This window comes from Lycium ferocissimum, chromosome 4 (assembly GCF_029784015.1).
Source record: "Lycium ferocissimum isolate CSIRO_LF1 chromosome 4, AGI_CSIRO_Lferr_CH_V1, whole genome shotgun sequence".
Classification (NCBI taxonomy): Eukaryota; Viridiplantae; Streptophyta; class Magnoliopsida; order Solanales; family Solanaceae; genus Lycium; species Lycium ferocissimum.
In genome coordinates this window covers 26083028-26108167 of record NC_081345.1, presented here as the reverse complement: position 1 = coordinate 26108167, position 25140 = coordinate 26083028, and the positions used below count along the sequence as shown (strand labels likewise).

The window sequence follows — 25140 nt, the reverse complement described above, 5'->3', positions numbered from 1 at the left end:
CCCGATTATTTTTTGTCAACCGAAGTTACTATAATTTCAAGTCTAAGTCATTGAGCATTGTATACTAATCAAATGGAACGTATAAACTAATCAAAATCGAACAAAGCAATAAATTTGATCAATTCTATGTTGTTGAGTAAAATTATAATTCGCAATGTTGAATCTCAACGCATATCGCTTGTTTAGTTCATAGAAGATGATTTGTTGTTGTTGTCAAATATTAACAAATCTAAACTTAATAAAGCATCAAATTGAGTTGAATTACATTCAATTGAACGCTATATATTATGTATTTTATCTTTTTCGATGTTGTAGCAAAGAAAATCAATGGAGATTTCTCCTGAAATGTTAGAACGATGGAACGATTGAAAGGTTTGTTGTTGAAATGATGGATAGGTTTAATTGGATGTTTGGGGTTAGTTACGTACTTTCGCATTTTTATATGTTATGGGTAGGGGTAGTAAAGTTTTTTCTTATTATCTTTTAAATTAGTGGGCGAAATATTAAAGACCACGCATTACGGGGCCAAAAATTAAAGACCAGTGCATTTGAAGGGCATTCGCGCCAATTGCAGACTCAGTTCTTGACCTGGCCCGCTCAATGGGTTACTATTATATAAGAGATGTCTTCAAACTTTAATAGCATTTAACTAAAAAGAACCCGATGATTCTTCAATTAAAAATTTAACTAAACTATTATAAAAATTTAGAAAGGCTTATTCTTTTAAAATAAAAAATAAAAAAATCACATAAATTAAAGCCCATATAGTATCAAAAGGGCATTATACAAATTTCTTCGTATTATTTCACTAATGAAAACAATAATTACAAAAAGTGGTTCTTCCTTGCAAAAAAGAGTTGACTCGTAAATTATCATACTCATAGAACTATAGAAATGACTGTTGCTGCCAGAGAAACCAAAGGGTCCCAGTTGAGCAGACAGAGACAACGAAGATTAGATTACGTATCCAACAGATACAAGTTTACTGTCTACTCCACTCAAACAAAAACACATCACCTGACAGTTCATCTAAGTTCCTACCTTTCCTTGATCCGCTGTCTTTGTTTTTGTTTTTTTCGTAAGTACTAAATATAATCTTTTTATCTATAAACTTATGTCTAATTAAGTAGTTTTATATAAAGTGAAACTAAGGGCTCGTTTGGTTAGAGGAATCAGGTGTTATATCCCGGTTTAGAATTTGGGACTAAATTTATCCCATATATGGTTGGAGGTTTAAGTTAAAATAGATACCCCCTCCATCCCAATCTAAGTGTCTTAGAGGGTGTTTGAATTGACTTTTTAAAAATAGTTATTATAAGCTAAAGTTGAAAGTCATAAGCTCGAAATATTCAACTTTTAGCTTATTTTTGTACTTTTTTGGGCCCGAAATAAGTGCTTAAAAGCATTTTTTGTCTTTATCAAACACCACATCTTAGCTTAAAAGATACCAAAAAGCACGTAAAATAAGTCAATCTAAACACCCTTTTAGTTTGACTGAAAGACAAAGTTTAAGGAATAAAAATAAACTTTTGAATCTTATGATCCTAATTAAAGATGTGTGTAATGTATTAAAATGTCCTTTTAATCTTCTGGTTTTTAAAACTTGCTGATGTTTGAATTGTCAATTTATTAAATATAGAAAGAGATACTCTTTTTAGGATAAATTGGAAAGTAAAACATTTAAATTGGGACGGAAGAAGTATTAGAGTCAGGACTATAATTTGGTTAACTTATCCACCTTTTAGTTATATCGTAATTTTAATGCTAAGATTATAATTCTGGAATATAAAACAAACGGCCACTAAAGGAGAAATTAATAATGATTCTCCCTAACCAACACTTTTGTACTTATTCCCAACTTTTCCACTTCATTAACGCCCAAGTAGGGACGTATATATTGACTAACTGAATCCACACAAAATTCAACTAGCCAGGCAACCTTGTTACGTATCTTCTTCTTTTTTCTCTTTCTTTTTTCTGATTACAATATACAGAGAGATTAATCTGTGTAATCAAGACAGCCATTTGGGTGCAGGAGAAGTGATCAAAGAGGCAAATATGGTGGGCTTATTCTCTAGATTTTCTGTGAGCAGAGCTGCCCATCGTCGAACTCAAAGTGCACTTGTCAGTTTCTCTCTCTCTCTCTTTCTCTCTGTGTGTATATATATTTGTTTCATCATTTTACGTAAATTCTTTAGCTTTATGTTGATTTTCTTGTTTTTCAATTTGGGTGTCAAGAGCTTTTCTTTCTTATGTTCCTCGACTTTGTTGTTTGCTTGTTTCCTTTGAAACAAATTGGCTTTTCTTCCGAGGTGAACTAGATTGATCTTTGTGTTCTCAATTTTTCTGATACACTGGAATTTCAGGTTGACTAATTCTTGGCATTTTGGTGTTTTCAGTCTCTCAATTGTGTCTAATTTAGTCTAACCCAAATTTTGTTTTGGTGTCTACATTTGGTCTTTGTTCTGCAAAATCATTAAAACAAAGTTGGTTCTGATTCTTCTCTTTTCTCATGAATTTGACTGGTTAAACTCATTGTATTGATTGATAACTTGTTAAGCTTATAAATGGCCAAGTTCTTGTCATTAAACACTCAACAATTGCTCATAATTAACTCGAAAACATAGTAATAATGTCTTGAGATCTTCCCTTTCGCAAAAAGTCAACTTGGACTTCTTTCCTTAGTGGAGATTTAAATCTGGTTTAGTTATGGCAATTTGTGTTCTCATTTCAAATGCAGGATGAAAGGGAAGTATTGCCCCCAAATTTAGAGGAAACAGATGCAACTAGTATAGGTGGAGCTTCCTCTGTGGCGCCTTATGGTATTGAATTTGCATACGAGTTCAAGCCAGTTGAACACCCACCTGAGCCTCTTGATATTGATTGGCCAATTCAATGTCCGCTGCCAGAACCTTCAGTACTGAATGTAAGATCTTCAACTCACCCTATGTCACTGAAGTTGTGCTCTATAGCCAAGTGCATATGGTCTCATCTTGAGCAAGTGTTTGAATTCCTAGAGGATAAGTACTATTTTTGTAGGCATAAATTCCTTCCTAGTTAGTTTTCTCTGTTATATTAATGGTGGACTCGAATTGCAACTTTAAGGATTTAATTAAGAAGCGCGAGCACATACTTGACAAATGATCTAATGTGATAGTCAAGATAAATGCTCTCTAATTTGTTCAGTGAAGTAATCCGCAGCCTGCATAATATTCCTATTTCATCATTTAGAATTTGTATAGTTGATGGCTTCCCGTGTTGACCTTTTTTGTGTGTGCATATGCCTTCATACATAAAATGGTCAGATGAAATTGCAGGGCTCATATGAAAAATTGGTCAGTTTGTGAATTGATTCAAAGTATGGTGGCCAAAGGGGAATATGGTTAGACGATTTCACGAGCTATATTTGCTTCTACGATCTATAAGGAAGGGCTTGGTGCTGGCTTTGCTGATTAGTAATAGGTGTCCCAATTCAACTGTTTGATATAGTGCTATGTTGGTAATGGACATAAGGCATATGATGACTGCTAATAGTACAAGATCGCTATTGACCCCTCAGCTCTTTCATTTATAATCACTATTGATTATAAATAGGATTGCTAACTGCGAATTTGTATTTTTCTTGACTATTCCCACAGGATGGAAAAATATGGAAGGAGCGAGTCCCTGCTGTGCGAATTAGAAAGCCTGATATTCCCGTTGTGCAGGAAGGAAGAGCTGCCAACTCTGAGTCAGCTCGAACAATACCTAGACCTCCCATGAATCATGTTATTCTTCCGTCAATCAGTGCACCTGAACGTAGTCTGCTTAAATTTCTGGAGGAATCAGGGATTTGTTGATCGATTGGTTTACTTTGTCGAGGTACTATTGCTATACCGCAGAAAGTTGAGACTCTCCGCTCGCCTCTTCAGAAGTTCCCCCTTTTGTTTTTTTCAGTTTCATGCTTGGTATTGTGTACGTATTTCACAGGAAAATTCAAACACAGTTGCATGTAAATTTTATAATAATGTTAACAGAATCATTTGTACAGTTTACAATAGTAATATTTTAGGTTAGTGTTGTATCTTTTACATCATTATCGGTTGGTTCTATGTTACAACAAACATAACATATGTAGATGGTTCTTGGAGAAACAGGATTCAAGTCTAGCTCAGACCTATTTGAAACGCTCGCACAGGCTGTTTATTGTGTTATGTGTCTAAGTTTCTGTGCACGCCTGAAAGCTTGAACTTGGTGTTATGACGGAAAAAATTCACCAAAAGTGTTTTCCGGAAAATGAGTCATTTAGACGAGTGGATATAAAAATCTTGTTTAAATATTAAGTAAATAGTGGTTATAAAACAAGGACAATGACACATTTTCCGCATTCTTGGTTTCCAATTGAAGGACGCTCCCAAGAGTACAAAAGATTAAAAAGAAATTCTCAAAGAAGAGGGAAACTAGATAGTATCCGACTCTTTTACTTACTGATAAAAAAAAAAAAAGGGTATCTGATTCATGTCCCATGAGTGCCGGTATCTTAACATGAGTGTGACAATACATGGCCATAAAATTTGGTGTAGGTACACGATACGGGATTCTTCATTCCAGCAACTTGTTAAGAGTGAGGTTTAACTTACATTTTCCTCTTATTTAGTTGGATAATATTGTATATCCTTACAAGAGAGTATGCCGTTCGCCCCTATTTCTAAAGTGGCTTATGCAACCTGAGGAGGAAATATGAAAGATCATCGAAGACCTTAGACGGTATGATTAAAGTTTCACAACTATGAAGATCCGATTGATTGGAATGAAGATCCGATTGACTGGAGATTAGAAGCGTAGTTGATTGATCGAAGAAATCAGTATGAGCCTTTATTTTTTCAAACGGGGCCTAACTGCTTTCTTTTCCATATGAGCCTCCACGTACTAAAGAACGTGATATTGTTAACTACTGAAAGAATTTGCTTCACTTACAACTGTACTCAAAAGTGTTTTGATGCGTTTGTTATGCGGACAGAATTTGCCAACTTCAGAATGGGACAAATGTAGATCTTTCATAATTTTAATTTTAAAAATATATGTAGGATATAACTTTCAAGGCTTTGCTACGGTCCTGGTCAGTGCTCATAATCACATAATCCTTTTGAGTACCATCTTTTTTGGCTTCAAGACTTGCAAGTAAATAACGAAAGAGCAACATATCAAATTAAAGAAGAAAAGGACAGTTAATGAAATGACATCGATATCAGTACTTACAAGACTCTTCACTTAACTAAGCACATAATCTATCCAGTTAGATGATGGGATCAGTGGATGACATGAATGTATGGTCCGAATACTTGAACCAGCTCATTTCCATTTCACTTATCAATTCTTCCTAGCTATGCTCAGTGCATGATCTTGAACATTTGTTATCTGAATCCTTCATCAGTATAACACTTCCTCAGTATAGAATTACAAAAGGACCTGGTATGAGCGGTACATAATGAGTTGATAGTCAAACCATAACTTGAATTAAAAAATAACACAACTCTTTGTTCAATACAGAATTACAAAGGACCTGGTATGAGCTGTACATACTGAGTTGATCGTCAAACCATAGCTAGAATTAAAAAATAACACAACTCTTTGTTCAATACAGAATTATAAAGGACCTGGTATGAGCTGTACATAATGAGTTGATAGTCAAACCATAACTAGAATTGAAAAATAACACAACTCTTTGTTCAATACAGAATTACAAAGGACCTGGTATGAGCTGTACATAATGAGTTGATAGTCAAACCATAACTAGAATTAAAAAATAACACAACTCTTTGTTCAATACAGAATTACAAAAGACCTGGTATGAGCTGTACATAATGAGTTGATCGTCAAACCATAACTAGAATTAAAAAATAAAACAATTCTTTGTTCATTGGAAAGGTACGATACATATTAGTACATACTACCAAAAGATAAACAAATCAAAAGAACCATTTTTCGTCAACCAGTTAAAAGCTTAATGGTGACGCTGAGAAAAGCAAAAATTTCCAAAAACTCGTTGAATATCCAAGCAAGATACCAGATACACTACATTCTCGTCGCCGATTTTCAGCCTTCCATTAATCGTGCCTCAGTGAACTCCCACATTTATCTGATCCTTTCTAGGACAACAGAAAACCATGGTTGTGGTCAAAGCCACGCAGGTGATTTCTCCAGACTTTTGCAACCTCCGGATTGCTCTTTGCCATTCAACCCTAAACAAGCATATAACATGGATGACAAGAAATGAGACAAGCCCAGGTTTTTTATGCGATCAACCATATACAGACATAAGATTGATAGTTTGCCCACTCAGCAAACCTCTCTCTCACATCTCTTAACCTTTATAGGCAAGGAAGCTACAACAACAGGGATGTAGAAAGAAATGAGGGGGGCTCATCGGAGGTCATCCTGAAGGTTCATTGGACAAAAGTCACTATTCTAATTTGTCACTTAAACATCATCCAACTGAACTCAACTAACTCAAAATAAAACAGGCCAGAATTTATATATTTTGTACCGGAAAGCTGATGTGGCATATATATAAATTCCTACCTACTTTATTTTTGAGTTAAACCCGGCTTAGTTGGATGGTTTTAAGTGACAAACTGCAATGAACGTCTACTTGGATAACCATAGAATAAATTTTCCCCAACAACTGAGATGTTGTTCTCCAAGAAAGCTTATATAATTTGTGCTTGAATATAGGAAAAAGTTTGGATAGCTGAGGTCACACTTAATCTGCTGGGTTGGTCAATAAAGGGACGCATGAAACGACATAGCAAGATATAAGCTTGCAACTTTCTGCTGGGGATTGTCAATAAAGTGATTCATGAAACGACTTGCAATGCTCTGCTGGGGTTGGTCAATAAAGGGATGCATGAAATAAAGGGTCATGTGTTGGTGGGGGGGTCGAAGGTACACCGTGTAATTAGTCGTGGTGCGGGCAAGCTGGCCCGGACACCATGATGGTGGGATTATACTGGGCTTGTTGTTGTTGTTGTTGTTGGACACCATGATTATGAAAAAAATTAATACTAAACAAGGGGATGCATAAAATGAAATAGCAAGATATAAGTTAGAAACTCTCTGCTGGGGTTGGTCAATAGAAAGACACGTGAAGCGAAGGAGCAAGATATAAGCTGTCTTAACTTAGTTATTTTTTTAAGATAATAAGATTTTTAGATACCAAGATACATAGATATAACTCACAAGAAGGATTCGTATAAAATCACTAAAAGTAAGGAAAACGTCATGTTCCAACTTAGTCGTGTAAAAGTATATAAACTAAAGAAAGCATGTGCTTTTCTTGTTACAACGTAGAATGTATAACAACCATTCGGGCAAAAGAAACTACAGCTAAGAGGGAGGTACTCACTTTGAACTGCAACTCCATTTATGATACAGCATGTATTCAGCTAGAAAAAAAATCAGCTCAGCAATTGGAACATTTGACGGCACTGTTACCATTACAAGATTGACTACTTCTTTGTGAAAGTCGAGCCGGCTTCTTAGAGTAGCAAGAATTCCACTCCCCACCATCTTGAGAATAATAATCCATCGGATAATCCACGATTACCCCTTCCTTCACTTTTTCACCACCATTATCACAATCACCACAAGATTCATTCTTTGAACACTTCAAACCTTCATCGTCTGAATTCACAGTTGTCTTCTTCCTCTCCCACCACCCAGACAAATCACCCAACGCAATCTCTGCCTCAAACGGCGTTAGCAAAGGCTTCCTAAACGCATCTCCCCAATCAATCGACAACCTAGGACACGCGATCTGAATCCAAGCATCCACCGCATCCTCAAACAACGCGATCCTCGTAGGAGATATCTCCGACATCAACACAACCGTCCAAGTCATCCCTTTCTCCGACATCTTCTTCTCTAACCTATCCAATATCCTCGGATTCCCTTGCCTACCTAACGTCCCTAACACTATCCCCCAATTCCTCGCTTCCCTCCTCGCCTTCTCAATCGCTCTCCTCCTCTCATCCTTCATTCCCTTATGATCATACTCCTCCACAAACAACTTCCCTATAAACGGATCGTATCTATACGTCTTTATCCCCGGATTCGCTATCATAAACGCCTCTAAATGAAACCTACCATCAGCCACAAACACCAAAACCACATTCTCAACATCATTAAACCTGTTCTCAACGCTCGGGGCAGTACAACCGAGTACTTCCCCAGCCGATAAGGGTTTACTTTGCGGGACCAAAACCCTAAACCCTAATTTCTCCAATTCGGGCTTTACAGCCCGAATAGCAGAAGCAAACTGAATAGTCCCAGCCATTACGATATCACCATACGTTTCATTATCAGCATCATAGAAATTGAATTTAAGTTCATTCAACAACCTGTTAACATCAATTGAAATCTCGACAAATATATAAAGACAAGGAATAGTAGTGGAATCAATAGGTACGAGGCAACTATGTCCGAAATGGATCAACAAATCAGCGTTGAGCGCACGCGCGGAGAGGTCGTCTACACAACACGCGCCGTAAGTGACGTCACCTAGGATGAAGACGTGTGTCGCTGAAGTGAATGTTGAGAGTATGTCGGAGATGATGAGTGAGTACATGAGGAGACCTTCGGGGAACTGTAGGGCGACGCGCTTGGCGTTAGTGGTGTGCACGCGCCAGACACATTTGTGGATTTCGAAGCTGTAGTTTTGAGGGAGGAGTGAGATGGCGGAGTTGAGTGATGGGTTGTTTAGGATGGTGTCGGGGATTTGGTTTTTAATGAAGCGTTTTGGCTGACGTGGACGAGCAGTTGGTTGTTGGTTTCCGGTGACTGTGGCGGCTAGCGCCGTCGTAGGGTTAAGGTCGGCGGCGTGTTCTTTCTCCATGGTTTAATTAACTGGAGAGTGACTGGAAAAAATGAATAAGCATTTAAAATCTATATATAATATAAAAAGTTTCCGATTGATGACTCCTGATTCCTATTTATCTTTTTCTCTTTGTCTAAATATTGCTTTGGAATTTACAATTACAAAATCTTTCATTATAAGCCTTAAATAACACTAAAATCTACACAATAATGTCTTGAGTCTCTTGAGTTTCCTATCTCTATTTTACCTTATTTTTCTTTCCTCATTATTGCTTCTCACTCATGCTTTACGTTTCATGTTGAAAAGTTTGCACATCAATTAGATTTTAATGCTCTTAAATTAACCTTTAAGAGGATGGTTCATTTCCCTTTCTCCATGTAAAGCCTTTATATATCCAAATCTTCATCCTGTCCTGAAAACCGAACAAACCATTAAGTTTTATACCAAAAACTTTGTTTAATCTCATTTTTGCCAAAGAGAAAAAAATGTAACATGAGTTTTTACAGAGATCAAACTTCTTTTTAAAAAAAAGTTTATTCTACAGCAGCAAGGTTGAATTATCTAAGAATTTGATTTTCGTTAAATTTACCAATTGTGCGGGTATGTTGTTGTTGTTGTTGTTTTTGTTACCAATTGTGCGGGTCCTAAAAAACCAAAATATATCTGGCAAATTCAAAAGTAACTTGGTGATGTACTACTCCGAGTACATGCATATCTTGCCATTAAAATATAACCTCCACTAGAACTTCTTTGTGGATTCTTTATCTAATGCATATTCGCGACTTATCACATTCATCTCACCAGTGCAGTAGTAGAATTTCTGGTGAATGCTTCATTTTTCCAATTTACTTTTTATTGTATTTTTTCGTGTGTTAATCAATGCTTTTACATTTTTGCAATTCTTCCATTTTCGTTGGCCAATTACTCTGTATTCTTTCTTTTTCTTTGTGTTTATCAATGTAATTTGTCGTCATTCTCTAAGATTGAGGCAGCTGAAGATATCAAGCAGAGAGAATTTATTACAGAATATGTTGGAGAAGGTGAAGTTCTGTCACTTTCTGTTCATATTTTTTACTGAAATATTATTTATATTTTGTGCGTTCTGAACTTTCATTCAATAGAAAACATACGTTCAGTACTTTTCAGTTATTAACGGAAAAGACGTGTGAAGAAAGACTTTAAAAAATGAAGCACATGATGTGCTGCACATCAGAGAACAAATTTTTAACTTGTGGGAAATCAATCAGAAAATGGTGATTGATGCCACTTACGAAGGACCGAAACCCAAGTACATAATACATTATCATAGTTGTGCCAAATACTGAGATGCACAAATGGTATGCAAAGTAATTAATCATGTTTGGGTATATTCTCCCTAACTATTTAGTTTGAGAAGTTTGGAAAACTCGCAAGTTAGTAAAATCCATATAATTTTATTGAGGAGGCAAAAAAGCTGTGACAGATCATCAAGCGATGTGACACCAATCTTAGACGAGCAAATTTTTTTTTTCCACATAAAACTGAGTAAAGCACCTCTAGAATCAATTACTAATAATTATTTTTTATAAAAAATAATATTATGCATGAAAAATAATAGTATATAGGAAAGGAAGGCGAGAGAACTTGTGTAATTGTGTAATGAAATCCCACTTTCCAGATTTGATCATGCAAGATTATCTGCAGAAAGATTAATTCTATATTTGTTTTCCTTGAAAGATTAATTCTATATTTGTTTTCCTTTACAACGTATTTTCCTCTAGCATATTCAATTTTTATTTTTTGATATCCATTATTGCATCACTTTTTGCTCCTCTTATTAACAATAATGTTAGCTCTAATTATCTTTGTATAGATTTTATCAAGTTCTATCTCATTTTAATTACTAAAAAAATACAATTGATATTTTTAAAGTAAAAAATATTTTGTATAAATAGTGTGATTAAAGGCTAATTAGGGATCCGGAGTATCCAAACTAACTAACCTATATATAAATATATTTGCCCGTTTAAATGGTTCATATTTACCCCTCGTTATACTATCTCACTTATACCCCTACCGTTAATATATGCAATATTTAATCTTGTCCACTATGGCCAATGTTGTGGGCCTGCTTGTCCAATCCCGTAGGTAAGAGGCATGTTTAATCCCAATTAAATAAATCTTAAAATTAAAAGACCAAATGATGCCTTCTTCTTCACCATTAAAATGCTGTCTTCGACATGTTCAAAATCAGCTAGTAAATGAAGTCATAACTTCAGCGAGAAACTACAACAAAAAGGATAAGAGAAGGGAAAACTTCTGCAAAGGCATATTATTGTACAAATCTCCTAACACATTTATTACGATGGCCTGCTCGATCGGTGCTGTGTGACAAAAACACACATAGGCAGATATAAAAATTCCTTATGACACCAGTGTACAATTGCCTAACACATTTATTAGATGGCCTGACGATAGCTAGCTGTGCGACAAACTACACACAGGTCGATCTAAGAATTTTTCATACTAATATATAACTTGAACCCACATCTATGGTGGCCGTGGTTGTGGTGGTGTGTTGTGGTTTCCTTATCAATCAATTCTTGAACATGAAAATTTTAATATCATTTGGTCTTTTAATTTTAAGATTCATTTAATTTGACATTTCGGCCTCTTATGTGGCAATGTAATGGGACATAATGATGTGCTTGGCCCGTGACATTGGCCAACAAGTTAAATATAGGGGTAAAAATTTCAACTATTCTAACCTCCTAATTAATATTTTCTTCAAATCAGCCCTTTTTCCCTATAAATAATACACATTCCCTCCATCTAAAGTTCAAGACAGAATCACATCAAAAATGAGATGGAGGGACTTAGTAATCAAGAAAAATTGTAGCTGTCCATTCATTTTTTTCCGTACTTTAGTCATCATTCTGGAATTAAAAACAACCAAAACTTATTTTTCACTTTCAGTACATTCAAACAACCAAATATTCTTTGCAAAAACTATAATCAAACACAACTTCATCTTCAACTCCAACTTCCACTTAACTCCAGAATACCAAATAAAGTAAAAAATATTTGGTTTTTATGGCCAAACGCCTACTTAATCTTATATTTTCAGATTTGTCCCTATTAAGTAATATATGATTATATCTCAATATCTATTTAATTAGATCATTTAGGAGTTTATTTTCTTAAGCGCAAGAATATTACACACTTTTGATCCGATCTGAAACTAAATGGCACTTGTTAATAGAAAAATTATAATTTTTATAATTGATTTTTAATCAAATTGATTTTTTCTTCGTGTAAAACAAAAAGGTGACAGATCATATGAGATGGAGGGAGTATACCTGGTCTTGTACAGTCATCATTCTGGTCTTGTATAGTCATCATTTTCTTATGTAGGTAGTATACGGCCCTTTACTTCCATCCGTCTTGATCATATTAAGCCGATCTGAAACTTGGCACTTGTTTAATTGTTTTTTAATTGATTTTTAGAATGATGGCATTTTTGAATGAAGTCTATCCAAACCGAATTAGCAATTCTTCTAGTTCTTCCTTCTTTTTTTTTAACTTTTTTTATTTAGTATAATATTGTTAATGGAAGGAAAACATTACTAAAAAAACAGTATTAGTTTGATAGGAAAGACATGGTGTAAAAGTTGAAGGATTGGAATAAATAAATGAATTTGAATTGCATGAACATTAGATACTACAAATATTTAATCTGACTGAATAAAATCTAGAAGAGTGATCTCCAAGTTGCAGCATCTTCAGTGTAGCAATTCCAATTCTTGCTATCATCTCTCTCATGACCTATTTAGCAAATCTAACATTTCTGTAGATATTCTCTGTACTTCTTCACTACTTGTATAGTTTTACGGAGGTAAGTTGTAATAAAGGTCTCAATTTTCAGTTTCAAAAAAGTTGTAATAAAGGAATCCTTTTGTCTTCTTTCCTATGAGTTTCGACCGTTTTTGGTTGTGCTGAACAACTCGCGGAATTAAATACTAGTCCACGAGGATCTTATATCAGCTATACATTCCCCTTGCATTTCTGTCGTAGCCATATGAATGAATTGAAGCAAGTCCATGGCTAAAACTTGAAAATTGGATTTGTTTTTGGAAACTGCCTATTCAGGCAATCTTCGGGTTACTTGTACTCTTTCAAACTGGGGCAGCATGGATTATGCCTGTTCAATCTTCGAGAATTGATTATCCAGGTTCATTTAAATAAAACAGCATTATTACACACCACGTCAAGAATATTAACCTAGAAGAAGCTCTGTTATGGTATATTCAGATGATTAGTTCAGATTCATGAGTAGATTTTCAAGTTTGGACTTGATGAAGATGGGTTCGTGCAGAATAGTTTGACCAATATGTATAGCAAGGGTGGAGAAATTTGGAAATCTTGCCGTGTTTTAGGCAAATGGATCCGAAGAAAATAGCCTCTTGGAGTGCATTTATTGCAGCTCATGCTAATTCGGGGATGGTCTAAATGCTTAAATGTTTTTGATGAAATAATTTTGAAGAATCTTGGAGGGCAGAAGAAAGTGGATAGGTTGATGTGCTTTTAGCTTGTACTATTTGGTTGTGCTTGATTCAGGCATGGCCACACATGAATATCTTTGAGGAACATGAATGAATGAAAATATTATGATATAGCACTCAAGGGGTGTGGGCTGAGTGGTCAATGAAATGGTTTGAAAATCATCGGAGATCAAGGTCCAAAGTTCAGTAGAGAAAAAAAATATTAGGTGATTTTTTCTCATCTGCTTAAGCCTTGGAGAGTAGAGTTAACTCTGCACTATTTTAGTAGGAGTTGACGGGCATCTAAAGAAATAGTCAAGGGTGTGCATGAACTGGCTGGCACCACCATTATAAAAAGAATGTTACAGTAGATCTTTAAAAGTCTTGTATGTAAATCAGTAAATGTGGCTGCCTAAAGCTGGCAAATGCTTTTACACTAACACAAACATGTGTGTTCCCCCCTACAAGGATAGTTAGGAATGTCAGAACGTTTAGTGATTGTCCACGCATATATAAACTAAGCTTCAATGATTTATGTAAAAGAACTTGTTGTGGACCCGAATAGTTTCCACCATTTCAAAGATGGAACTTGATCTTGTAGAGACTACTGGTGAGTAGTGAATCCACATTCTTTCTTTTTTCCTCTTTCAAATTGCCCCTTGAAACTGCCCTTTCACTTTGTGCAGTCCAAAACTCTAATAAAATTTCAGCAAGCAACTTAAGCAATAAAGTTTATTCCTTGGTCGGTAATGCTTTGGGGTGGGATCAACTAGAATCGACAATAAACTCCAAACATAATCCCATAAGACAGACTCATCAGTTGAATGAAGCTAACCTTTTGATTCCACAAAACTTCAATTAAGCATACAGAATTTTGAAGTAAAAAGGGACCTAATTCTAACAAGATCAAAGTTTTTTGGGTAAAAATACAACAGCTCTCATTCTGTGCTTATTGATGAAGGTCATTCTGACGTTACAGTATAGAGCTCTAATATATCCTTTTTGTGTTGTAAAATTTGATGTTGTAGTCATATAGCATGACAAAATCATTGTGTGTAATATCAAATGCTCGCAGGTCATTACTGAAGTTGGATTGAAGAAACAGCTGCAGTAATTTCCTTTGCTCGAGGATCATTGTCTTCCAAAGACACACCACGAGGATCTTCCGTCACTAGCATAGCAAGAACATTGAGCGAACTCCAAGTTTCTGTCACATTTTTGCTTGAAGCCCCCAAGGTAACAGCAAAGACTGCATCAAATCCACCAGCACCAGGAACACCAGCCAACAAAACCCCCTCCATACTCATCGTCGTATCCAGAAGGTGAGTTTGTGATTCAGGTTCAATCTGTGAATTTGACACATGGTGAAGAATGGTCAAAAACAAGGGAGAAGGCAGCAATGCAGCTGACACCTAAGAGATTTTTTGATTTTATTAAGTCATATTCTTAGTTTATGGCGTGCAGTAGCGTGCCAAACCTTAACATGCAACAGAAAGCACGGCTAGTAAGCCCAGTAGTCTTAGATGGAAAAATCCTGAAAGGCCGGTCGATCAATAGAGAGGAAGTCAAAGTTAAATCCTAGAGCCATTTTTTGGCGCTTGGTCGACAGGAAAGGACCCAAGCTTACAATTTCTCCTGCAAATGAAGTCTGGTAAAACTTGCAGGATTTTGAAGGGTATTTAAAAAAGATTCTTCTCATTGAAGAACTTTTCCCGCAGATACCAAAACATGCATGAAAACTTAATCTTTTTCTTTTACTTCGTTAGAGCGCTTTCTCTTTTTTACTTTCTTGACATTCAAATGAACCATAACGAAATGGACACCAGTACATCAAGAGTGGTAGTCTTTTGAGGATAATTCTTCAGAGACAAAGCTTATAGACTAGTTAAGAATGATGTCCCAATAAAGTTTCATCTGAAGTAAGTCATATCTATGCGAAAAATGAGATAGGATAGAAACATTCAGTTACATGGTAGCAACAAACATACCGGAATTCCTGCAGCCTCTCCCATTTTACGCATATAATACCTGATTCCAAGCATGGCATCTCGGGCTCCTAATAACTCTTGAACAATTTCTACTTGGTTTGGTTCATTTGCTCTATCAAGCCACTGTTCACGGTGAAACCAGAAAAAACTTAAAGTTCTCCGAGGAAAATTCATACACTGCGGAAGGAAAATTACATAATCCAACTAAAAATAATGACACTCAATTTTAAGACACAAATATTTGTTGAAGAAATACTTGGAATTCAACTTTGCAAAAGTTTCTCTTTGACATTTTAGCCAGTGTTACTAGAAAATGTCTAACTGGTTGATCTTGAAAATGATCATTCACACAGGCAGGAGAAAAGAATTGAATGACTTTTTTATATCGCCGGTGCTTGCCTCTAAAACGTGATGGTATTGAGACAATATTATGTAAGCAAAATGATACAACAAAAGTGTTAAGGGAGAAGAAGTTAAGCTAATGGTTGCAAAACGTGATTTGAAGGACTCGAAGAAGGATGCTTGAGGGGAAGAATTACGACTCTTAACAGAAAGAGGGTCTAAAGATTGACTGGATGATAGTTCAAAGGGGGCTCCACTGCCTCAGAAAGACAGAGTGAAACTAGAAAGTCATCCTTCGATCCTTATTGATATGATTCAAGGATAAAATACAGTTCAAGATCAGAAGTGGATGGGGAAGTATTGAAACGAGTAATAGGAATTTTTCGAATTTGTTTTTGATAACACTAGGAAAGGATAAAACTTCTTGATTTGGCTATTCCAGGAGAAAGAAGGGAACAAGAAAGAGGGGGCAGAAAGAGAGAAGGGGTGAACTTAAAAGGTTGGTAGCACTATATCATGAAAATAAAAGGAATTGAAAGAATGAAAAGAAAACCAGAACAGGGGGAAGAAATCCCTTATTCTACATGTCTTAGCCTGCAATTGCAGTATGTTTGTGTTAGCTGTCCATTTAGTAATGCATTTTTCAGCTATTAAGGCAGTAGTAGTTTTTCTGTGGTTTTTTAATGAGTATGACTTATCAAGAAGGTAGCCAACCCCAACTTGCTTGGAATTGAGGCATAATTATTATTGCATGACTTATCAAGAAGGTGAAGGTAGCCACTGCTATGGTTAGGAATCAACTCAGTAAAGTTAAGCCAATTTTCATCACTTCAACACCCCATGGATAGTTAGCAGATTAAGCCTTTCCAGAACAAGTTAGCAGTAAGCACATCAAGGATAATTTTACCTGCCGTAAGGAAAAAATAAAGCGAAAAACTTATTTGTGAATACAAATACTTAGCAAACATTTCTACATAATACTAGATCTTGAACTTCCTTTCCAGTTTTTGACCAAAAGAATTTTACCTTTTCGGCTGGAAGCAGGCTGCAGTTGCTGATGACGCGTCCATAAACATTATAGTTCCTTTCTGCCAATTTACATAAGGCATTAAGGTGCATTTCCAATGCAGAGTTTCCTTCTGACAACTTTCTCCATGTTTCTAAAGAATTCTGAGGATCAGACTTCTGCCATTTCTTCACAGCGCCAACCATTGATGGGGTAGAAGATCCTCCACTACCCGGTTCTCCAAGTACCTGCAAGATGCATAGCAATCAATTTCAGCAACTTAAGGGAAGAAACACCATGCACTACAGACAGTTTACATAATAATTAGAAGTCAAATTCTGTAGCAGCAAAGTGTAGTAGAGTGCCTCCAAAAGCAAGAAAGAACCCATAACAGTAGGCCAGCATATCGAAATTTTTAGACAGGATACATCTTCGATGTTAATGTTTATACAGCCATGGCAAAGAATCCCATTAAAGTGGGCCAGAAAAGGCATGATAAGTTGCATCAGTGACCTTCCAAGAAAGGTTAGATAACCATCACAGTTGAAGAAATCAATTAATCTTAGCACAGCAAAATTTGTGTGTTTAGCCCTAGCAACAACAAAAAGTATCTATAAATGACAACAATATTTAGCAGTTGAGGTAAGCAACTTGTTTGTGGTTCGCTATGACTGCATGATAATCAATATTCTGTCCAGGCAACAATGAGCTTGGAGGTCAAAAAAGGATGTGAAGATGTGTAATTAGAAGTAGTGTTATTTAAAACTTACAAGACATGATTAGCAGGTAAAATCAGATTTCTTTTATCATGCAGCTTACTAGAAGCAGATAAGAAATTGATCACAGTTAAGCAGACAAACATTCATGAGAATATGGAACATCAGTTATCAGACTCACGAGAGTCATCAAGGGAGGCAATGAAAACTTGGTCCTCTCGTGGTCCCACTTGGCTTTCAGGACATCATCAATGACTTCTGTTAGTGGTGTTGCCATACCTGCATTCTGCAAATCCAAAATAGTCAACAAGTCAGATTAGTTTGGAGACTAGATTCAATAAAATTAAAATGCAAAGTTTGCAGTATCTCTTAAATCCATAATATAGTACATCTTTTCACTACTAGAGCTCTTCTTTTATATTAGTAACTTTTTTCCTATATGGTAACCTACATCTACACCAGCCCAACCACCCTCCCCATGAGTCATAGTGTCCCTTCCCACTTCACTCTTTTGGTGACTCGAACCCCAATATCGAGGTCGGATGTTTTCCACTTGAGCTACCCTCTTCCTTCAAGTTAAAGAAAACTACTAATAACAGAAGGCATCACGTGTCCCATGAGTTTCGTCTGGTATGTAAAGGGACCATGCCGTCATTCCTTAACTTCAGTAAAGGAGAGTTCAAATAAGCAACTGACAATCATCTCTTCTGGAGCTGCTGACAAAAATATTGATCAACATGGATGACTTCAACCAAAGTGGTTTGGCAAATAGATAAAGCAAAAAATTCACTTATCATGCAACTGCCCCTTACCCAACATTAGCTTTAGACTTGATACCAAAATGATTAACCTATTACTTTTGTAGAACCAAATTTGAGATTCCGATCACAGTTTTGGTTAGAGATGATTCTAGCATGATTACTTTGTCTAAAAACTTACTAGAGAGTAGGTCATGTGAATTTATGACAATTAGGCCTCATGTATACAGATGACCAATATTTTGAAGAGCGGAAACTATCTTAGTTGCAGCTTCCCTTCTTACCCTTTTTGTTCTCTAATTCAAGAAATAACCATAGATAGTTATACTTCTGGGCACAAATAGAGCCTCAAGCAACCAAGCAACGGTTTAGCCTTGGCACCAATCTCAATAGCCTAAAGCAAGTTTTATCAGGCCTCTGAGCTAAAGGTCCAGAGGAATAGCAGTTGTTCTGAACTTAGCTCCACCATAGATTTACTTTGCCATGAAGGACTATTGTCAGCTCATACTTTGATACCACTTTCTCCAGACTTCATGCATAGCCCAGAACTAATTTTCCTTATTTGTGCCATCACTAACCAGAACAGCGTCATCCTATCGAAGTTAACATTAAACAGGATAATAGCACCTTGTGGTAATAGAAACAGCCACAAGACGATGTGACTTATGTATACTTTTTATATGAAGTTGTCGCAATTTGCTAAGAGTATACAACAACAACATACCCAGTGTAATCCCACAAGTGGGGTCTGGGGAGGGTAGGATGTACGCAGACCTTACCTCTACCTTTGTGGGGTAGAGAGCAATAGACTCTCGGCTCAAAAGAAACGTAGTCAATGCAGGATTGCAAGAAAAATAAGACAGCAAAATATCAAGATATAAAACAAATGGAGCAACACATAGTAATACACACATAAGGATAACAATCACTGCAATACCTAAATACTACTACTAAGAAAAGGAGAAGAGGAGATGGAAAGGCTAGTCCCCCACCTCTCTCACACACAGCACGACAAAACTCAACTACCTACTAACCTTCTATCCTAATCCCTGACCTCCAAATCTTCCTAACTAAGGTCATGTCCTCAGTCAACTGAAGCTATGTCATGTCCTGTCTAATCACCTCCCCCAGTTTTTCTTCGGCCTACCTATACCTCTCCTAACTCCTGCAATCGCCAATCTCTCACACCTCCTAACTGGCGCATCCTCACACCTCCTCTTCACATGCCCGAACCATATCAGTCTCACTTCCCTCATCTTGTCCACCACGGAGGCCACTCCGACCTTGTCCCGTATAACTTCATTTCTAATCATATCTTTCCTAGCATGACCAAAAGCTATTTAAGGCCAAAAGCTATTTAAGTATTGACATGGACTTGCCATGAGCTTCAAAGGAGAAGAAGGATTTGGCAGATTAAAATTTAAAGAATCTAGCAACCTAGGCCCATTATTTTTATCACTTTTCCTGTAGCTCACTTACACTCAAAGCTTGAAATAGAGAATTCCATTTCTTCTATCTTTTTTTTCTTTTTCTTTTCACAATGGTAACATCATTTCTTCTATAATTAAACAATGACTCTAAATTGATTAAATAAGTTGGAGTGATGAGGAAGACCTGAGCAGAAGAAAGCACTTCAGGTGAAAACCGCACATAACGTTGGCTTCCATAAACTGCAGAGCTAACATCAAACCCACTGCCAACTTTACCCTGTGCAATGCAGTGGGCAGTTTGAGCTATCACGTGAATGATATCAAGATTACTAGCATCTTTCCTTCTGTGGGATTGATCCTCAGAAAAAGAGGAGAGATTAACAACACCAAGATAATGAAGCAAAGCAGCAACAACAGCTGTTGTCATAGCTGCTGATGACCCCAATCCAGTTTTTGCAACTTCAGGCTTCCGATTTTCTCCAATTGAATCTTCTGCATTAAAGGTGATTGATGCAAAAGGTGGAAGGGAAGCCAATGACTCAGGTGTTAGAGGGAGTCCACGCGCTTCAATCTACAAGAAGTATTTAACAGATTAATCTCAACTATCTTAGAACAAAAATAAAATAAGGCAATAAACGCTTTTGGCCATGTCATTTGTTATGTACATCTTGTGCAACTGAGACTTCCGCAAAGAAATTTGAACTGAGTCAGTCGTGAAATTTTGAAAAAGGATGCATCCAAGACTCCAAGTTGATCAGTCCCAGCCACAGTAAAATCCCTATAAGAAGACCACTGCTATTTCTTGTCCTATGCTCCGGTATTAAGTAGAACTGATGAAGGACGCAAGTGATATCAATGAAATTTAAGTATTCTAGTTTGACTCTGGTGTGAAATGCATGTGATTTAAACATCAACTTTTACTTAATCAATCTGGTCTTATGTAACCAACACCATTATTTTGATAAAGGTAACTGAAACACTATTCCATAGCACTTCTGCTTAGTTTTGATTTGTCTGTCATTTCTAAACATAAGAAGATTTTTGGTCAAACATTATTGGCAATTGGTCAATTTAATAAGAAAGTTCAGCTTAGATCACTTAATTCAGATTGAGTCATCGAGGTAATTATTTTTTCTTTAAAACCATCCAAGCAATTCGGCAAAGCTCAGACTGCATAACTAATATGACAATATGTCAGTGCTATGTGACATTCACAACGTTCAATCATTCAAATATTATTTTCAAGAAATGGTTCGATTTTTCCTTATCATCCAATCAAATTTGTAACTACTTCAAGAAGAAACGAATATCTTAAGCTCCTGTCAACATGGTTCCATCAAATGGATCCGAGGGTATAATAAAGAAATTTGTTGGACATGATCTTATGATTTAACAGCTGCCACAAATTACAGTATAGACTGTTAGAGCTTCATATTTTACATTTAGGCCGTGCTAAAAATGACAACCCAAACTCACAAGAAATAAGCATATATCTCTAAATTATATATACTGGAAATATTCAAATATAAGTTAGCTGTAAAGGAGGAACACCTGATTCCGATACGAATAGAACTCATTGCATCCCAAGATTGTTATATCAAGGCCTGCATGAGTAATAATGTTGAGATATTGATTTCTTTTTATTTTTAAAAGAGGAATTTAAATCCAATTATCAATAAAATGACTTATCTTCAGGAAAAAAAGGCAAAATAGTAAAGAGTCGGACATTACCTTTCAGAAGTAGTTTCTGTAATATATCCTTCTTATCTTTGTCAAATGTTGCATGGGCTGCTGCTATGGCATATTCCACTGCATGTTCTACAAAGGGGTTTCTTGATTGACTGAGATTAAACAAACATAATAGTTATTGATTTTCTGGACACTTATATCCTCTAATAAGGAAACAGATTGAATCATTCAAGTATCTAATTAATGTACTTATTCCTTAAATAACAAATCCATTGGATTTGGACAGAAACAAAACGAAAGAATAATAGATCCTCTAATTGGAAAGGGGTGAGCTCTGAGATTGACACTACTTGCCTGGATGAGACAGTGTGAAGTTTTAAATTGTTAAGAGACAATTTGTACATAGTTTCTCTGGCCATCTGAGGAGAAGTCAATTTAACATCTGCCCATCCCTAAAAAAGTACAAGAAAGTCACAGGTTGTTTATAATCTACTTTACAAAGGAAAACTTATACGAAAGTGCTTTTTGAGAAGAGAAAAAGGAAATTATCAAACTGACTTCTGATCAAATGATTATCCAGTTTAGTGCGGAAAATATCACTCACCCATGCCCAACTTTCGGGTTTAATTTCCTCGTAAAGTGGCTTCACAATCGCATAAAAACGAGCATTTGTACTCAGTACAATACCAGCATTTGGCCTCTCCAAAACAAGATAACCTCCAGTCATCAGAACCTTTCCAGGAGCAGAGGCCACACTATTTAACCATAAATAGTAATTGCAATCAGACACATTAAAAGTTTATGTACAAAAGGACACATTCAAAGATCAAGTAAACACACACTTACACAGCCATTTCTTTATATTTCTCTCTTGGATGAGGGAAATTGTTCTTTGACAGAGATTAGCTGCAATTCCAAATTACAAAATCTTACTCATCGTCTCGAAAAGATAAGGACAATATGAAACATAAAGAAGATCACATCCTTAATATTTGATTGTGAAGAAGTAAATAGAAAAGAAAACTAAAATATGATTTCAATCATTTCATTCGATGGCTCAACACGAAACAAAGTGGAGGTCGACTATATGAATCCTCTAAAAGAATTTCACTTTATGCAAACCCAATTAATGCCAACATTAAACAACTAAAGTATGATACAAACTCAAAGGAAATGGAGATCCTTGATTTCACTCAAATGAAAGCAAATAGTTCCAGTTTGGTTCAATAAAGAAACCAATGCTTAAATCATTTAACATGTACTTCCACTAAAATCATGAAAGAAACTGAACTTTCCTGCCTACAAAATCATCTGTTGATTATACGGAAAAGGCTCAAATATGCCATCCAACTATCGGAAATGGCTCATTTATGCCACTCGTCAATAGTTTGGCTCATTTATGCCACTCGAACTATAGGAAATGGCTCATTTATGCCATCGAACTATAGGAAATGGCTCATTTATGCCAAGTTATATGGGCCGGCATAATATATACTTGAAAAAGTTTTTATGAATATATTTGTACTAACTTCGAACCTGTTGTGGCAAACATACACACACACACACACCTACTAACATAAAATCTTTCACAAATTAACAATGTCAAATGAACTCAGTAGCTCACACTTCTGTATTTATAAAGTCCCATATGAATAAATTGGATTAACTTCAAATTGACAAGAGATCAGTGATATCAGAAAACTACAAAGTCATGTGCCACCTAACCAAGAATGGAAGAATATTTTTAGAAAACTGAAATCAAAAAAGCAAATATTTCCCAATTTACAACTATGAAGAAATGAATTTGAAAAAAACCCATAACAGTAAATTGGATCGCGTTCAGATTGACAAGAGATCATCAATATTGGTATTACAAAGATAAAGTTACTGCAAAGATAGAGAGAAGAGAAAGAAGAAAAACGTACATTTGCAGTTGTGTAGAGGAAACTGCAGAATTGAATGGATTTGAAGGCGGCAACAACTATGTCAAGTAGTAGTCCAGTTTTGACATTTCATGGTGTTCAAAGTTTCCTTTTTATATAGCAGGAATTATTAGTTATACAGTATTTAGTTATTCATTATATCTTATATCTTGCATAAAATAATATACAGGTTTCACCATAACCTATACGTGTATTAATCAGTGGCGGAGGCAGAATTTTCGCCGAAGGGGTTCAAGATATAAAAAAAATAAACATACGAAGAATCCTGAGGGGTTCAACGTCTACTATATATACATAAAAAATAACTTTAACTCAGAAAAACGGTGTTTTTTTTACGCCGAGAGGTTCGGATGAACACATCAAGATAGTGTGGGTCGCCACGAGTATTAATGATGCGGTTTCTAAATTGAAAAAAAAAAACAATTATATTAATTTTATACATGAATAATTTGCCTCTGAACCAACTATCAAAGGAGATTTTAATTATGCAGAATCGAATACATGAATAGCTTACCTCCTAACTAGCTACCAAACGACCCTTAACAAACAAAAAAAAAATGAGGATTTACTGATCAAATGTTAGAAAATAAGTTGTTTATGTGACATCTATTTAATAGCCTTCCATTGCTGAAGTTTTGACAAGAGAATACATTATTTTATAAATGAACTGCTAGCTCTAAATTCAAACTTGAGAGGCTGCTTAAAAGCAGTGCTATCATAGCACATGCATTTTCTACAAAACAACCCCATCCCCACAAAAATATGCTAAACTCTATTTTCACGAATCGAAACTTTGCTTTACTAACCCACTGAAAGAGTGGGTCATTCCACCTAATATTCCATTTTATTCACGAGTTTGACTCTATTTTCTGGTCATTCCAGGTTGGCTCAGGAGGTCAAGGGCTGACCATAAATAAATTGCAGGTGTTAAAATACATAAATTCTTAACCATTGGACAATAATTTAGTGAGTGCCATCACATAAGAAAATATAATCTCAGGCATAACTTTTCTCATAAATAATACGTCTGGTCCACAACGGACAACTCATATTACTCATATTACAAGTAGTGGCAGTTTTGCTCTATAATTTCTTGTCCTTTCATTTTTGCTATTATCTGTTGTGTCATGTACTTCGATTATCTTATTTTTATGTGGCAACTACTGCTTCTTTTTTCAAACTGCTTTATTATGGCTTTTTCGCGTTCGGTATTTTTTTTTCATCTGCTGCTTTGAATTCTTTGTCATGTTATACCTTTTTGTAAATGCTTTCTCTTGGTAGGAGTGTGAGAAACAGCTTCTACTCTTTCCAAGAGTTAGGATAAAATCTGTACAACCTCTTTACCCCCCCCCCCCACCCGCATTGTGGGACTTCACAGGGTATGATGCTGTTGTTGATAACTAATAGTATAACCTTTGTTTATAGTATAAAGAACTTACACATTGACAATGTAAGATTTAATAAACACATTGTATAAATGCATGGCTTCTGTAAATTAATTTCAATTTGTCATAGTTCTGTCGCAAGTATGTGACGGAAAAACATTTTGTTGGAAGCAGTGTTGCCGCAACACGAACGTTAATTTATAGATTTCAATTTGTCATAGTTCTGTCCAAAGAATATTTAGAAGCATTGACCCAAGTGATAGCAATGACTAAGAGACTGACCTTTTAATTGTGGGGACTTGATGAGTTCATTTATTTGCTTATGAGGGAAATGTAAAACTGTACATAGAATAGTTACTACAGAATATGTTATTCAGGCCATGGAGTCGTGCCAAATACTTGTACTAACATAATTAATTAGAGCCCTGTGGGGATACTGTCCGGTTTAGCTTTTATAGGTCCAAAGTTATATACCACTGCTATGGTGCCGATAGATTTACTATTTCAGC

At 35.8% G+C, this 25140-nt stretch overlaps 3 protein-coding genes across 3 annotated transcripts; 1 reads left to right on the top strand and 2 right to left on the bottom strand.

Annotated features, from left to right (window-relative positions):
• The first annotated feature begins 1831 nt into the window (after positions 1-1831).
• LOC132051987 (uncharacterized) lies at positions 1832-4029 on the top strand. The gene is made up of 3 exons (XM_059443305.1): positions 1832-2124; positions 2741-2926; positions 3639-4029. Exons 1-3 carry the CDS (start codon positions 2059-2061, stop codon positions 3837-3839), a joined length of 453 nt encoding a protein of 150 aa, XP_059299288.1. The 5' UTR covers positions 1832-2058; the 3' UTR covers positions 3840-4029.
• A 1629-nt stretch (positions 4030-5658) lies between these two features.
• Positions 5659-8916, bottom strand: LOC132051986 (uncharacterized). Its single transcript, XM_059443304.1, has 2 exons — positions 7385-8916; positions 5659-6221 (listed from the first exon to the last, which is right to left on the bottom strand). The coding sequence occupies exon 1, from the start codon at positions 8870-8872 to the stop codon at positions 7442-7444; it is 1431 nt and encodes a 476-aa protein (XP_059299287.1). The 5' UTR covers positions 8873-8916; the 3' UTR covers positions 5659-6221; positions 7385-7441.
• A 5253-nt stretch (positions 8917-14169) lies between these two features.
• LOC132051985 (phosphomevalonate kinase, peroxisomal-like) lies at positions 14170-23386 on the bottom strand. The gene is made up of 11 exons (XM_059443303.1): positions 23229-23386; positions 22150-22209; positions 21908-22058; positions 21658-21755; positions 21346-21455; positions 21166-21218; positions 19799-20185; positions 17608-17712; positions 16731-16958; positions 15363-15485; positions 14170-14720 (listed from the first exon to the last, which is right to left on the bottom strand). The coding sequence occupies exons 2-11, from the start codon at positions 22155-22157 to the stop codon at positions 14454-14456; spliced, it is 1530 nt and encodes a 509-aa protein (XP_059299286.1). The 5' UTR covers positions 22158-22209; positions 23229-23386; the 3' UTR covers positions 14170-14453.
• Positions 23387-25140: the final 1754 nt, after the last annotated feature.

What these genes read in the sequence shown, in the direction of transcription:
- LOC132051987 (XM_059443305.1), top strand. Translation starts at nt 2,059, where the DNA reads ATGGTGGGCTTATTCTCTAGATTTTCTGTGAGCAGAGCTGCCCATCGT. An exon ending in GTCGAACTCAAAGTGCACTT is followed by an intron (nt 2,125 to 2,740) that starts GTCAGTTTCTCT and finishes TTTCAAATGCAG; the next exon opens with GATGAAAGGGAAGTATTGCC. An exon ending in CAGAACCTTCAGTACTGAAT is followed by an intron (nt 2,927 to 3,638) that starts GTAAGATCTTCA and finishes CTATTCCCACAG; the next exon opens with GATGGAAAAATATGGAAGGA.
- LOC132051986 (XM_059443304.1), bottom strand. Translation starts at nt 8,872, where the DNA reads ATGGAGAAAGAACACGCCGCCGACCTTAACCCTACGACGGCGCTAGCC.
- LOC132051985 (XM_059443303.1), bottom strand. An exon ending in TCTATTCGTATCGGAATCAG is followed by an intron (nt 20,186 to 21,165) that starts GTGTTCCTCCTT and finishes TACTTCTTGTAG; the next exon opens with ATTGAAGCGCGTGGACTCCC. An exon ending in GCCTGCTTCCAGCCGAAAAG is followed by an intron (nt 15,486 to 16,730) that starts GTAAAATTCTTT and finishes CACCGTGAACAG; the next exon opens with TGGCTTGATAGAGCAAATGA.